Source organism: Poecilia formosa, unplaced genomic scaffold (assembly GCF_000485575.1).
Source record: "Poecilia formosa unplaced genomic scaffold, Poecilia_formosa-5.1.2 Scaffold146, whole genome shotgun sequence".
Classification (NCBI taxonomy): Eukaryota; Metazoa; Chordata; class Actinopteri; order Cyprinodontiformes; family Poeciliidae; genus Poecilia; species Poecilia formosa.
Window position 1 is genome coordinate 1,347,346 of NW_006800085.1, and position 14,434 is coordinate 1,361,779.

The 14,434-nt window shown below is 38.3% G+C and overlaps 1 protein-coding gene across 1 annotated transcript in view; it reads right to left on the reverse strand.

Annotated features, from left to right (window-relative positions):
• The window catches only part of LOC103145739 (tankyrase-1), a 72,125-nt gene extending 61,576 nt beyond the window's left edge, over positions 1-10,549 (reverse strand). Inside the window, exons 1-4 of the mRNA XM_007563304.2 lie at positions 10,007-10,549; positions 7,771-7,886; positions 7,107-7,215; positions 276-371 (exon numbers count right to left, since the gene is read on the reverse strand). Of these exons, the coding sequence (XP_007563366.1) occupies positions 276-371; positions 7,107-7,215; positions 7,771-7,886; positions 10,007-10,502 (817 nt within the window). The 5' untranslated portion in view covers positions 10,503-10,549. The remainder of the gene's footprint in view (positions 1-275; positions 372-7,106; positions 7,216-7,770; positions 7,887-10,006) is intronic.
• Positions 10,550-14,434: the final 3,885 nt, after the last annotated feature.

Sequence of the window (14,434 nt, forward strand, 5' to 3'; positions counted from 1 at the left end):
ATGGATGGATGGATGGATGGATGGATGGATGGATGGATGGATGGATGGATGGATGGATGGATTGTAAGGGATAGATGGACATATTTACCAGGACACACTTGTAAAAGAGATTTCTCATCTCAAGAAGTTTTTATCCTGATGATGATGATTCATGAATGGATCTTTGTCTTATGTTTAGAAAAACACTTCCCACTAAATGTAATACTTAAAGACTCTCCCAAACTTTGTCGGAAGTCTCTGTGTGCGTGTGTGTGTGTGTGTTGCAGATGACTGACCTGTGAGCACGGCCTTGGCGGAGGGTTCGGCCAGGTCCAGGGCGGACTTGCCGTCTGTGTTGCGGATGTTGGGGTCTGCTCCATGCTGCAGTAGCACTGTGCAACAACAGGGCAGACACAGACAGTAGCTGAGCTCCTGAACGGACACGCAAACTCCCCGACAAACACCTCCACTCAGTCCCCATCCTGACGCTCCGCCTCCCGCTCCGTACACTGCCCTGGCTGAGCCGCCACTTCTTTCCCCAGCTTCCTCCTCCGCTGGCCCTCTCCCTCCAACGGCCGGGACTCCAGGACCCCCGGGCAGCGTTACGGCGTGCCCTGCTTCGCGCTTCTCATCTCCTCCTCTTTCCCCAGCTGCTCCTCCTCTGTTGCTAGTGCTGATCCCTCCGCTGCCCCCAGCTGCCCCTGCCCTGCGAGCCATGCCGCTGATGTAAACAGACATGTCAAAACAAAACAGCACCGAACTGCTTCGCTGAGGCACTCCGCCGCAAAAATAACTGTGGGACCTAATTAAGCGGCAACGTGACAGACCACCGAAGCCATCGCACTTCCACGATAGCGGGAAGGGGGAGCTTCCGACTGAACAAAACGGACAAGTAGAGAGGCGCAGGACCGGGGGGGAGCTAATCGAGGCATCGACAGCGAGGAAGGAGTGCGAGCGGAGAGACCCTCGCCTCTCCGACTGAGTGAGCGATGCAGCGGAGAGGAAGATGAGAGAGAGGAGAAAAGAGGAAGGAGGGAGGGGGCAGAGGGGATGAGAAGAAGGGACAGGGAAAGCAAAAACAAGAGGACTGGGAAATAGCGGCAGAGCGGATAGAAAGATTCAGATTAGATTGAAGGAGGGGAGGATAGAAAGAGGGAAGAGAAGAGAGTCATGTGCCTTGCAAACAGGTATGAGCTGAATAACAAACTCTGCCCGCACTCCGTTTTGCTGTAAATTAGCTCTTTTGAGGGCGCCGGTGTCGATTCTCTGCCTCCCGACGTGCCACTATTGTGATTGTTGAGCGGCTCCCACTGCACATGCCCTTTGACTCAGAGGCACTTAACAATGCACTGCTAAAATCCGCCAGAGAGGAAAGGAAAAACAGAGACGATCGGGCATAGACTTCTGCTCTCGGACCGAGGCAGAACATAGCTACTGCTGCTTAACAACAACTAGACGCCTAGAAAAAGGATTCAGAGTCAGAATCGCTGTGTGTTAATGGGGAAGGAAGTGACGGAGCAACACAAAGTAACACACAACTGAACTGGAAGGCAACAACGCTAAGTGACATAAAACCAACACCGCTCACGACCCTGGAGGTAATGACAGCTTCATGCAGTGAGACGGCTCTTCTTCAGCTGATTGGAAGATGGACAAAGCTAAATACAGAGCAATGTTGGATGATTCTGTTAAATGCCATTAGAGGCTGGAAATGGGTGAGAAGGTTCTCCTTCTATAAGGACAACAACCCCTAATTTCAAAGCTCAGATCAACCAATTGGCATAAATGCGACATGTGAGACCATTTGGAAAAAAGCACTGGAAAAAAGCAATTTGGAGAAGCATACAGGACGCATGTTACAACAAATAAGTTAAATGCGTTGAATGCAATAAAAGAAATGATACATACACAATTGACAACATAAAATGTGGCTCAGAAAAATTGGAATATCAAAGTATTCCAATTTTTAAAGCCTTCATTCCTTACAGCCTAACAGATTTAAAGACATTTACAAACATCTCTGCCTTTGTTTTTTATTATTCATATCCCACATCAGAGAATTAATGAGAATAGGGCTCTTATTGCCTCACTGTGACTTAAAACTGATAGTGAACTTTGGTTAATTTTAATTAATATGGTCAAAATTTGCGAAATTGATATTGTAATTAAAATATTTTACTTACATCATTGTTCGTAATTTAGAAAATGCATTTTTGCTGCTCATTATAGTGTGACTGAATGAATGTTTAGCACTGCAGCTATTTTTTTTATTTTTATTTAAATTTTGCTCAGCTTCATTGTTTTTGTCAATTTTAATTCATGCTTTATAAAAGTGCACCAGAATTATTGGAGAACACCCATTTATGAAATGTAGATTAGATTTATGTAATGGTGTTGTATCATTTATTTGCGTTGCCTTGCTGCATCCCATCAAATCCAGAAGTAGCTCAAATGAATATACGATTGGTCCAAATAATCTGTGTCAATGCTTGAAAACTCCACATATGTTCTCAATCCAATCTGAGCTTTATGTAGCAAAGAAGACTGGAAAACAAAATGTAAATCTTTTGCAGGGCTACAAAACATTAGAAAATTCTCCATAGGCTGCATCAGCTGTGATTTATGACTATTTTCTCTTGTTTTTTCTTATTGTGCTTCCTACATTTTTAGCTTTTTGGTCAAAGTCATTTATGAGCATCTGCTGCAGTGAGTCTCTCTCCAATTGGCAAAAATATTACATCAGCATGTAAAACACAGGATCATCGCACTTTGAATACATTAGCCAAAAGTTATTGCACTCCAAACAGTCCTTTGCAATATGAATATTCCACACACTGATATTGGGATGAAAATACATTTGCAATATATTGTGTAGTCTTTGCCTCTTATAGTTATGCAAAGTTGGTAACGACATACTACAAAAAGAGATGAAGCTGACTGTGTGTGGAGTGGGAGTCTGCATCTAAATTTTATATAATGCAATACTTTGTGTTGGCCCATCAAACAAAATCCCCATAAAGTCCAATAAGATTTGCGGTTGTAACGTGACAAGATTAGAAAAAAGTGCCATGACACTGCAGGTCTACGACTCTCATCCAGAGGATAAATCCATGCCTATAAAAATGGCAGTCTGATTTCAAGTAAAACAACCTCACGCAAGCTAACAACTCCAATTCCATCAACAACCGTCAACATCTAACTCACTTTCTGTCGAGTCTCCAAAGATTATGCTTTTCCCATAATAGCTGCTAAAGCCCTCACCAAACAACCCAAATCCTTTTTATTTTTATTTTTGTGCGGGATTAGTTTTCAGGACAATGTCAGATTTGCAGCCTTTTGATGGACAACGTCTGTGCTAAGGCACATGTAGTCGACACAAAAAGAAGTCACACACATTCAGATGGGCTTCCTAGTCCTGCAGCTTTTAAATGTGTAAAAATGACAAAAGGAAGACATTAATGAAAGCAGTTCTTCTCAAGTACAATCACACTTTTAGAAGTGAGAAAACGCTGTGCTGTGGAGCGAGTGTCTTGATCAGAGTTCAAATGAAAGCCTTCAGGTGTTTAAACAGCAAAAAACTTCTAAAGCTGTTTTAAAATGTAAAACTACTTATCTCTACTGTAAAATAACCAATTATTTCCAACTTTTAAATGCAGGAATATGAAAATGACATCTGATTTTTTTTAGAGTGTGGGGGCTTCATACCCTAATAAGGAAGAACTTCAAATCTTTCATGTGCTAAATAAAGCATAAAGTTTTCACTCTAGACTTCTGAAAAGTAGTGGCAAACATATTCCACTATGCCAAGCCACTAACTAGTTTTAACTGCATGTAATCCTACAGAATAAGGCAATAATAACAATTAGAAACCAACAGTTTTGTTGTTGCATCAGTGCCAGGTTTTACATTAGTTGCTTTGTTTGAAATTGAAGAACCCCCTGTTCTTCAAATCCAATAAATTAACGCCTCCAATAAAGCAGGGTGCCCCCTTCTTCATCTGGCTTCAAACCAGATTATAAAAGACTGATGGACATAATTTAGTGGCTTTACTTCCACTTGAATGTGGAAAACAAAAGGATTATGTAGCCAATCAACTTAAAGTTAAATAATTCTTGCAGACAGCATAAAAGCAAAAAGCAACTGTTGAATGGCCTATAAAGTCACATATGTGTTATAAATGGAGGTAAAACTGGTCAGTAAACCACTAAACTTTTAACATTAGCAAATAAATTTTAAAGATAAAAAGTTGCCATGTGTGTTCCTCGTTATTAGTAATGCTAGCTAAAGTTTAATCTTTGTGTTAACCCTTTAAAAACACACATCTAGTTATAGGTACAGCTGCATTATGCTATATTTTTTTATACAAGTAGAGCTGTTCAAAATGAGTAGCTGTAAAGCCAACAGTGCCTCTGTGTTTTATTAAGATTAATTTATGCAGTAATCAAACCTAAAATGACTGATTTACAACAACAGTCTTCAGTCAGAGGCTTTTTCAGAGTCGGTGTAATATTGACTGCCCAGGACTACTCTTTGAAGAACATTGGATAATAGGATTTACAAAAAAAATGATTTATTTTGTCAAGGGTAATGAAATTGAGAACTGGTTAGTTTTAACTCAATAAAGCTGAAAATGGAGAAGGATTTCATTTATCAGCATGAATTAACAAAGGACAGCTTCACTAGAAGAAAATGAAAGTTTTTTAAGTTTTCCAAACTGAGAACTTTAGATGACATTATACCTCCAGCAACTAAGAGACAAAGTTCTGCAACAAATTGTTATGGTTAATTGTGCTCTTTTGGCTCAAATTTCTTGAACAAGGGTTTTAAGTAAACCAAGAAATGACTTGAAAAATATTTTTCAGTGACCTTAATTGAAATCCTCCAAAAATGAACAGGTCAAAGAAATGCCAAAATGGAAATTTGGCATCAGCTGGAAGATTTCCAATTATTGAATCTCTAGAAAAATAACTTTTCTTCTTTTAAAAATAAACAACTTGATGAAGGTTGTACATGCTTTGTTTTGTTTGGCATTAAGACTGAAATATCACAACTCAACAAAAGTACACAAATATGAGAAAACCAGTTTTAAAACATGACTGAAGAAAAACGCATTTATTATCATCATGAGTATTTGTATTCAACACAGCACGCCATTGCTCCCTTATTGCTACATGGTATTGCAGTGACGGACCCCCACCACCCTCCCGCTACTGCAGTCAAGGACATTCAGATCCAGCAGAGGAATGACAAGTAGAAAGTGCATTGTACATTTTTTTTTTTTTTTGCCAGAGGGGTGAAAACGATGAACACTGAACCTTGAAGTCCTGTAGGTGCCAGAATTTTATTTTATAAAGTGACCTGAAAATGTTTGCTTTTAGCAGGTTCTGAACTTCTGTCAGACTGAACTGCATGTGGAGGTGCCAGCACTTGATATTCTCCAAAATGATGAAATCCAATTGTTCGCATAATGTGCATGGGTTTGCATTTCCACATTCTTTCAACTTACAACCCACAACTTAATGTTATGCATCAATTATTTAAATCTTAAATCCTGGCTTTGCCACTCTCCTGTACAAGACTAAGTTTGTAAGATTCAGATTTTAAGAACCCCCTCTTTTCTTTCTTTCTTTTTTTGCCCTTTTGATGCCACTGTGAATGAAATGTAAAACCAAAACATTACAAAAATAAGGTATGGTTGGTTCTTCTGTATTAAAATCAAGAATAGTAAAAACTGTAAATTTTTTGTTTATGCCTCCTGCAGCAGCTTTGTGCTTTTCACAGCCTTAAACCCAATAGTGCTAGTCTTAGAAGTTTGTTCTTTTTCCTACTGACTGCACCTTGTAAGAGTTTGCAACAGAAGTTCAGCCAACTGGTGACATATTTTCAGTTACCCAAGATGGACGCAAAAAAAAAAAAAAAAAACGAAAAAAAAAAAAAAAAAAACTGGCTAACACAAAAGCCAATGAACATTTTTACGCACGACTCAAACTTTTGCCCGACAGAAACATCCAGCAAGATAAAAAAAAAATAAAAAAAATAAATTTACAACATTATATAGTGCTGCCATGACAAAATTTAACACCTGTTAATGAATTTAAGGCCAACTTCCTTTTAAAAAAAATTATTTTAAGATGTTTTTAAGAATGCACAGATATCCTGGATTGAGATGGATTCTAAAGGACGTTCAGTTGATTTTTAGTGATTTTTACAACAAAAGCAGTTTAAAACAAAAACACTGACAGACATGTTTGTTGCTCATCTGTTTATTTTACCAAAGACTCATTCTGCTAATCCAAAACTGCGAGGATGGGGATATGAAAAGAATGGATCAATCAATATTGTCAAATCTGTTTCCTTCCAGTATAATTTCACAGATTATTTTTGTTCAGAAGATTGTCTACTGTCAGTCAGCCTGCTCTCACCTGCCAGCTTCAGTTTATGGCTGACTGACAGGCATCTAGATGTGATGTCAGAAAAGTCCAAACAAAGGCCGAGGCTGCCGTGGAGTGAAGGAACCAAACACCTCTGTAATGCTTTTGAGGCAGCCTCTGAAATACTAATGTGAAATACCAGTGAGACACAAAAATCAATGGCCTCTTCTCCCCACGAAGAGTATAAACACTGATGCGGTAATTGCAATTTATAGGATATTTGATGCTTTATTGTAGATGGGAAATGAACGCATCCAGCCCGTGGGTGGTTCATTACAGTTTCTAAAACGAATCTGTGACGCCACAAAACTCAAGGTTGTGTCCTGACACACACACACACACACACACACACACACACACACAACTCGACAGACAACCGCAAACGCACACTTTATGTTAATGCCAATACAGATTTTAATATCAAGAAATTATGCACGGTGTTAACTAAAGCAATGAAGGGATCTATTCACGTCACAGAGGAGCCAACAGCTTTTACTGTGCTGAAATTAACAAAGCAGCACCGTTTTTTTTTTTCTCGTTTTGTTGCCTTCGCACAACGGTCTACTTTTGTCTTAGAGGGCAAAAAGACAATAAGCTTAGACATTTACATTCACCGGACAGTGAGACAGTAAAAGGCTCCCATTCACACAACCACTTGTAATGTACGGGCGTTGGCATCTGTTTCTGTGGGCTTACCTATGCATACATCAATCTTGCCCTTGATAGCTGCTTCGTGTAGCGGCGTGTAGTTCCAGTTGTCTCGAGCGTTGGGGTCGGCGCCTTGACACAGAAGCAAGGACACCACCTAAAACAAGATTTAGAATTACATCAATAGTCTATTGAAGAACAATGTTTTGGTTTTACAAATTTACAGAATTAGGTATCCCGAAGTATCAGCAAGGCTCCAAGCAGGGCTGCACAAAGCACAGAAAATATATTGTTTTCACAGCATGACTGCATGCAATGCTAATATCACAAAAAAACATGCTTTAACTGGATATATTTAAGCTAATTACAAAAGTAGAATGCATTCAAAAACACAGATTGATTCTTGTTTTAATAAGAATGCAATTGTAGAGTCATTACAAAACTACAACTCAGCTGTTCCTAATCAAATGTATCCAAATGCTACTTTTTTTAACAGAACCATGTAGGGAACCAATATGAAAATTTGGGCCGATATCAATACTTCTGCTGTGGTCAATAACTAATATTATCGATAACGCATACATCATACGTAATATATATTTCCCAACCCTGTTGACCATGTCTTTAAAACATCAAAAACCACAGACATGAGTCTGATCTTAGAAGCAGAAGGGCAAAAAAAAGTATTGGTGAAATAGTTAAAAGTTTGCACCTCAGAATGACCAAAAGAGCAAGCATTGTGGAGCGGGATGAGCCCCCCATCGTCTCGGGCGTGCACGTTTGCGCCTGTCTGGAGCAGGTGATCCACCACATCTTTCCGTCCAAAACCTAAGACAAAAGATGAAAGTGGGCAGGGTGCTGATTAGAAGGGGGAAAAACCCTAACCCTGATCTATTTGCACACATTCAAATCAGCCAGTTGTGTCATCCATGTTGATGACCATATTAAATATACACAGTTTGATCAGGGTGTTGACTCAAAGGTAACACTTAGAGATGTGTGATGTCACTTTTATGACACTGTTCAGGCTGAACTACTAAGAAGTCAAGTACAGAACTGCATAATGACTCACTGTAGAAACAGGGCTAGCATAAACGCTGGCTGATAAAGCTAACATTTGACCAATATTTAAAAGTAGGATCAGCTACACATCGATTCTGTGCGAAAGCATGCTTTGAGTCGGCTGTATCTAAGCAGACAACGCGTTCAGGATGGAAACTCTGACAGTTTCAGCTAGACAATGAAATCATTCTTTTTTTGGAGGGTGTGTGAGGAAAGACGATGGGATGTGAATCCCCTAAAACGTTTCCACCACCAAATCTATGGAGCCAAAAAGCAGAAAGAACCAGCTGCTTCAGGGAGTTCATTTCAGCCCACCAGTACACATACGTAGCATTTTATGCTACATATGCTAACTGCATAATATTCTCACAGCATGATAACCTTGAGTAAAAATAGAAAAGAATGTTTAATTACAACAAAGGACCAACAGTTAATCCAAACTGTGCTAAAATACTCTAATGAATTCATTATTAGAGGTAATCATGTTGCTAAAATTGTGTTATTTTGAATATTTGTGAATATTTTGGTTATAATATCTGGACTGAATAAAAAGTAAACAATGAAAACATAAAATCAGAACTTTAATAGTCGTTGGAAAAAAAAAACAACCACCATGATTTATTGGTCCAAATAATTGGGGAGAAATACATGGGGTAATAGCCCTACTTTAGTACCTGACTCAATATTGCTATTTGGTGCTAAAATAAAGGGCTATTTCACTGTTTGCACTCAATTCTTCTGTAATTATTGAGGCCGCAATCAGCGGTTTTTACCACTGTAGGGAAATTGACACGTATTAATCTGCTTGATGTGTGATGGGACTATGTGGATTCTAGGGCTGTGTAATAATATCAATATTGCAATATATATCGATATTTTCTTTCCTAGAAAAAAATCGATATTCATCCGCAAGTATCGTAACATCCAACTGTCACCTTGCTCACTCACTGCTTGCTTTGCCAGGAGAGTGATTAGGTCATCAGGCTTAGAGTGATTCCTTCAGATGTTAAGTGTCAAGGTTAAAAAGGTATCAGACTATTCAGAGCAGGGTACTTGGTGCATTTTATTTACTTTACAAATGCATGTAAGCTACAGTTTGTACTGTTTCAATTAAAAGAAACATGTTTTCTCACCACTTCTTTGATTCATTTTGTCCAGATGTCGACTTTAAGTCTGTGTCCATGTCCAACCAGAGCCATGTATTGTGTAGTTGGTGCTTTTGATCAGTTTTCAGTTAAATTAATTCAATCCAACTCTATAACAGTCACAAAATGTCACCAAAATCACTCTGTCCCTCTAAAACCTTTCAGAAAATCGCAAAAGTGTATTGAATTGTATCATTTGCTGAATATCGCAATATATATAGTTTCGTGAGCAGAATAATGTGTATCATATCGTAAAATTATTGTATCACTACAGCCCTAGTGGACTCTCTGTTCAGCTTGAATATTAAATAAACTAAATGAAAATTAAATGTAATTGGATGTCATTATGTTTAACAAATGACGGGTAAAATAGATTATGACGTTTTTTTTAAATCCCATCGGTCAATATGACGGACAACAGAATTGACCATCCTGATCAATAAATATCGGCATTGGCCAGGGAAACCGATATCAGCCAAAAGTTAAATATTGACTAAATTTCGACAAATCTGAAAGTGACGTGAATTAAAAAAATAAATCTGTACTTTCTTTATTTCTGTTATTTTTCTCTCCAAACGTTGCCGCTTATGGAAGAAAACTTGTTGCACGTGCGATTAAATGCACTCGGTGCTCACACTTTTCCTGTTCTTGTTGCTCTTTGGCTCGACAAAAACAATCTTTTCATAGCAAAACAAAATTTATTTATTTTTTTTAATTATTATTATGCTTTCATATGGTTACCTGCAGCGAAATGCAGGGGTGTAGATTTCCGTCCAGCCATGTCTTTGGCGTTCACATTCACCGCATCTACGAGTTTCTTGACTCTGGAAACGTCCCCGTTTCGACAGGCTTCAAATAGCTCTCTAAAAGCGCCGTTTGCATCGCCGCTAATAGTGCTGCTGCAGCTGCGGGGGTTAGCACTGCCAGAGTCCGGCGTAGAGCCAGGGCTAGTCTCGCTTCCCTCGGTGGTGGTCGGGGAGCTAGTAGTGCTGCTGCTGCTGCTGCTGGGTGTGAGGGCCAGAGCCGGGGAAGTGGTGTTGGGAGAGGTCAGCGCTACCTCACCATCAGCCACGTTTTCCATTTCTGCTCCAAGGGAAAGCGGGGAAGCATCTTCGGCGGGTGCAGACGGCGAGTCCGGCGGGCTGACGGGTACAGATGCGCTGCGAGGGGGTGAGGACAGCAGGGCGCTCAGCTGCTGCTGCTGCTGCTGCTGGGAGGAGCGACGAGGCGTCGCCATTTTCACAACACAACAGTCCCCAGCAGCAACACAAACACTGCTGACAATTTCCTGCCTGGAAAACCAAACTTCCGCTCGGGATTACCAGGATAACAGCTGCTTGGCAAAAACTTAAATGAGACATAAGTCATCTAGGGTGGAAGTTCACGGAAACAAATAAAAATAAAAAAACGAAAAAATACCCTAGGTTTTGTGAAGGAATTTATTAAATACTTTATTACGTCGTTAGATTTCTAAATAATGTCTTGTTCTGTTATATTCTGTGATTATTTTATGCGCGAATTTGTTGTTCTTTAGTTTCAGTAGCTTATAGCTGCTATATTGAACAATGTTGACATATCTGGGAGCATAAAGTTCAATTTATTTTCAAAAAAATAATTACAGACTGCTCGGTGGCTCAATTAGGTTTCCCCAGGCTTCCTCCCAAAGTCCATAAACAGAACTTTTAGGTTAAATGATCCCTCTAAATTCCAGTTTGGTGTGAATTTGTTCGTACATGGTTATTGGATGTGCCCCTATGATTGACTGGCCATCTGCCCAGGTGTAGAAATCAATGCTTTTTTTTCTTTTACACGTTCAGATTTCTAAAGGTAATTAAATAAAAAATAAATCCTTAAAACCAGAGTAGACAAACAACATGGTCCAAGGTGTCTGCAATATTAACAAAAAGGATGTTTAAATGCACTTTTGAAACATAAACCTTAAGCAAGTATCCAGTAATGTTACAGCTGTTACACTTATTTGCCATCAGATGGCAGCAGACTTTCTAGGGTAAAGCCTTGAGAGGTTTAGCTTTCACAGCATTCATTGAAAATGTAAAAGATGAACTCAAACAAATGTTTTAACAAATGAAAATTCATGATTCAAAGTTGGAATATTATGCAGTCCATTAAAACAAAATGTAATGATGTATGTTTAGACTAATGTGTCTGTCAGTTACCTCTTTAGATTTTTATAAACAAGCTCAATAATTGTCCCACAGCTAAGCAAAAATGATGACTACAAATTAATAATATATGTGTCCAATGTCTTTTGTTTACTAACAACTTTTTAAATGAATTATGACACATCTAAAATGGCATCATTGGCATCTGAACACTTCGTCAGTCAGCTCGTCAGTCGAAACTGTAAACGTGTAAATATTTGGCACCAGTTACAGGAAACAACTTGATCAACCTACTTTTGCAGGGCTAACCTTAAAATCAAAACATAGACAAAAAAAAAATCTGTTAGGTTGTTTGGTGTAGAACATACAATGAGTACACCCTCTTTTAGTTATTGTGTTTTGCATATCAGAACATATGCACAACCAATTCCACATTAATATTTTTAAGGTAAAGTAAGGCAGACTTTTATGTTGTTGTTGTTGTATTTTTCAAGTAAATATAAAAAAAACTAAAATAATGCATGTGAAAAAATACAAATTAATTATTTTTTTATTTACATAAATATATATTTATCCCATGGTCAGTTGGCAGGTAGGGCTATTTTTTAGCAGCAGTAACTTGAAACTGTTTTTTGTGTGTCTTTATAAGTTTCCCAGATTGTCTCCTTTGTAACATTGCTTCCGTTCACTGAAATTTACAGACAACACATTCTTCACAGATCATTGAAGGCTTGAAAATGGCATTTGAATCAGTTTGAGTTCTGGATTTTGACTGGGTCGTTGCAACACTGTGATTCTTTTTCTATCTCTTCTACTCTGTTTGGCAAAACTGTCCCGTTACTGACTCAGTTTTAGCTACGATTCAGCTATCGGGTCACACATTTGACTCCAGAATACTTTAATATTCAGAGGATTTTATGGTCATCCTAACGATTCCAATGTGTCATGGTTCTATGTTAGCTATATAGCATAAATCATCTCTTCAAATTGCTTGGACCTTCCCTCCTGAGAAAATCAGAACTGTTTTCCACTGGAAAACACTTTTCACCTTTTGTTGATGGATTCATATTGCTTGTAGATGACATTATAACGTATTCCAGATTGATGGGAAGCTATGGTTTCACGTTAATAATAATTTTTAAAAAGTTGGTGACATCTGATAACAGTCACCATGACAAGGATTCAGTTTTGTAAATGTGGACAGAAAAATAAGGCCACGTCACCATGATAATCCAAAGTCAGTCTGGTTGGTTGACATGCCTGCCATTCCTCTGCCAGCTGCTCTTTAAGTATCAAAACTCTCAAAGTTCTGGGAACAAAACTACAAACAACCTCACGCACCTTCAGAAAAATGTGACCTCAAAATTGGAATTTTCCACTTTTGGTGAAAACATTAGCATAAATTAGCATTCAATCAGTGATTGATCCCAATCAGTTAAAAAAGGCAATTATTTTTCAACTACATACGATTTAAGTCACAATAAGAAAAAGACCATTTGCACTGGATTAGAACCTAACTGTCCTCCCTAGAACTTAATCTGTTTTGTTGATAATTAAAGACTGATTGAGAGCTGTGTGAACTTAACAGATGCTTTTGAAGGAATCTTGTTATGTTTGGAATGTTGACTACTTTTATTGAGCCCATTGAAATTCACAAAGAGTATTTATTTTCATTTTAGAAACACCCAGTTACCCTTGAGGCTTATGCTTAACTTGAAGAAACAAATCCTCAAGAAACCCACTATGACTCATGTATTGGGAGACATAAATGAATAAAATAAAAGGTGCAGAAATACTTTCTGCAGGGTACTCTACGATGATAGAAAAGGGGCTACAAGAAAGAGAAAGATGCTGGAGCACAAATGAGCCCAAGTTATTTCAAGAAAATCCAGCAGAACAGCATTGTTTCTATTAATAGTTCTCTTCCAGCCGTTTTGACCTTTTCAAGCTATAGTCAAAACAAGACTTTATCTCTGAAGCTTTAGATGAATTTGTGAAAAGTTTTGAAAACACTGACAAGATGGAGACAACTAATCACTAATCTTGGGGTGGTAAAGCAAACCTAAAAACCTTGACAAATGTCTGAGGCTGTGAAATGCTGCTGTAATAAAACGGGCAAACTTTACACACACACAAACATACACAAATGTAAATTAATAAATTGAATGAATAATAAATCTCACACAAATCAGTTCGTAGACTATTGAGCCTGTCTTATAAAACTTTACTAAATACTTAGTCAAAAATACTTTTTGGTTCTGACAGCTTTAAGATTTCTCATGTGTGGAGGAACTACGTGTATTGCTAAGGTGTGAGTTTGGCATGTCCTTCCACACAAACTGCCATCTAATCCCAATGTAATCTCTATGATAGTGTTCTTTCCAACTGAATTCAAACTAGATCATTTACACAGCCATTCACTTTGTCTCCCTGAAGCCTGATGAAAGTTGCTATGACTGTGAGATTGTTGTTACGGTCTTGCAGAAAAATCCACTCTTGTTTTATTTCCAGATTTTTGATGATTTCTTCACTCATCTTTTTCTTTTTACCCATGCCATGCTGTGATAATATGAGATATATTTTAAAGGCCATCAACTTAACCAGTTGTTATTAATTTAAGCTGATAAGCAGTGCTTTCTGAATACTGACAGATTTTAAGGATTTTTGTTTTCTTTTCCTCACCTTTTTATCTTCATTCCTTTATTTCCTTTTTTTAATGGCTTAATTTCTGTTTGGCTTAATTGTTTTCATCTTGTAGCCTGTGTGGATTAGATGGGTGTTACCTGTAGTGTGAGTTTCAATCAGTAGCGAAAATTTAATTGCATTTTAGAAAAATAACGAAGCTCTATCTTCATTTTGACTTTCTATTTGAAACGTGTTTAATAACTGGCGTGTTCTTTATCAGATACGCATATCTGAAACAGAAAGAGCCTCGTCGAAACTGGCCTCGTCCTTGTTCTTGGTAGCAGGTGAAGATGAAAAAAAAAAAAAAAAATGCCCCGCCCGCCTCCAGCGCGGTGCGCCGCACCTGTCCTGTTTAGAGACT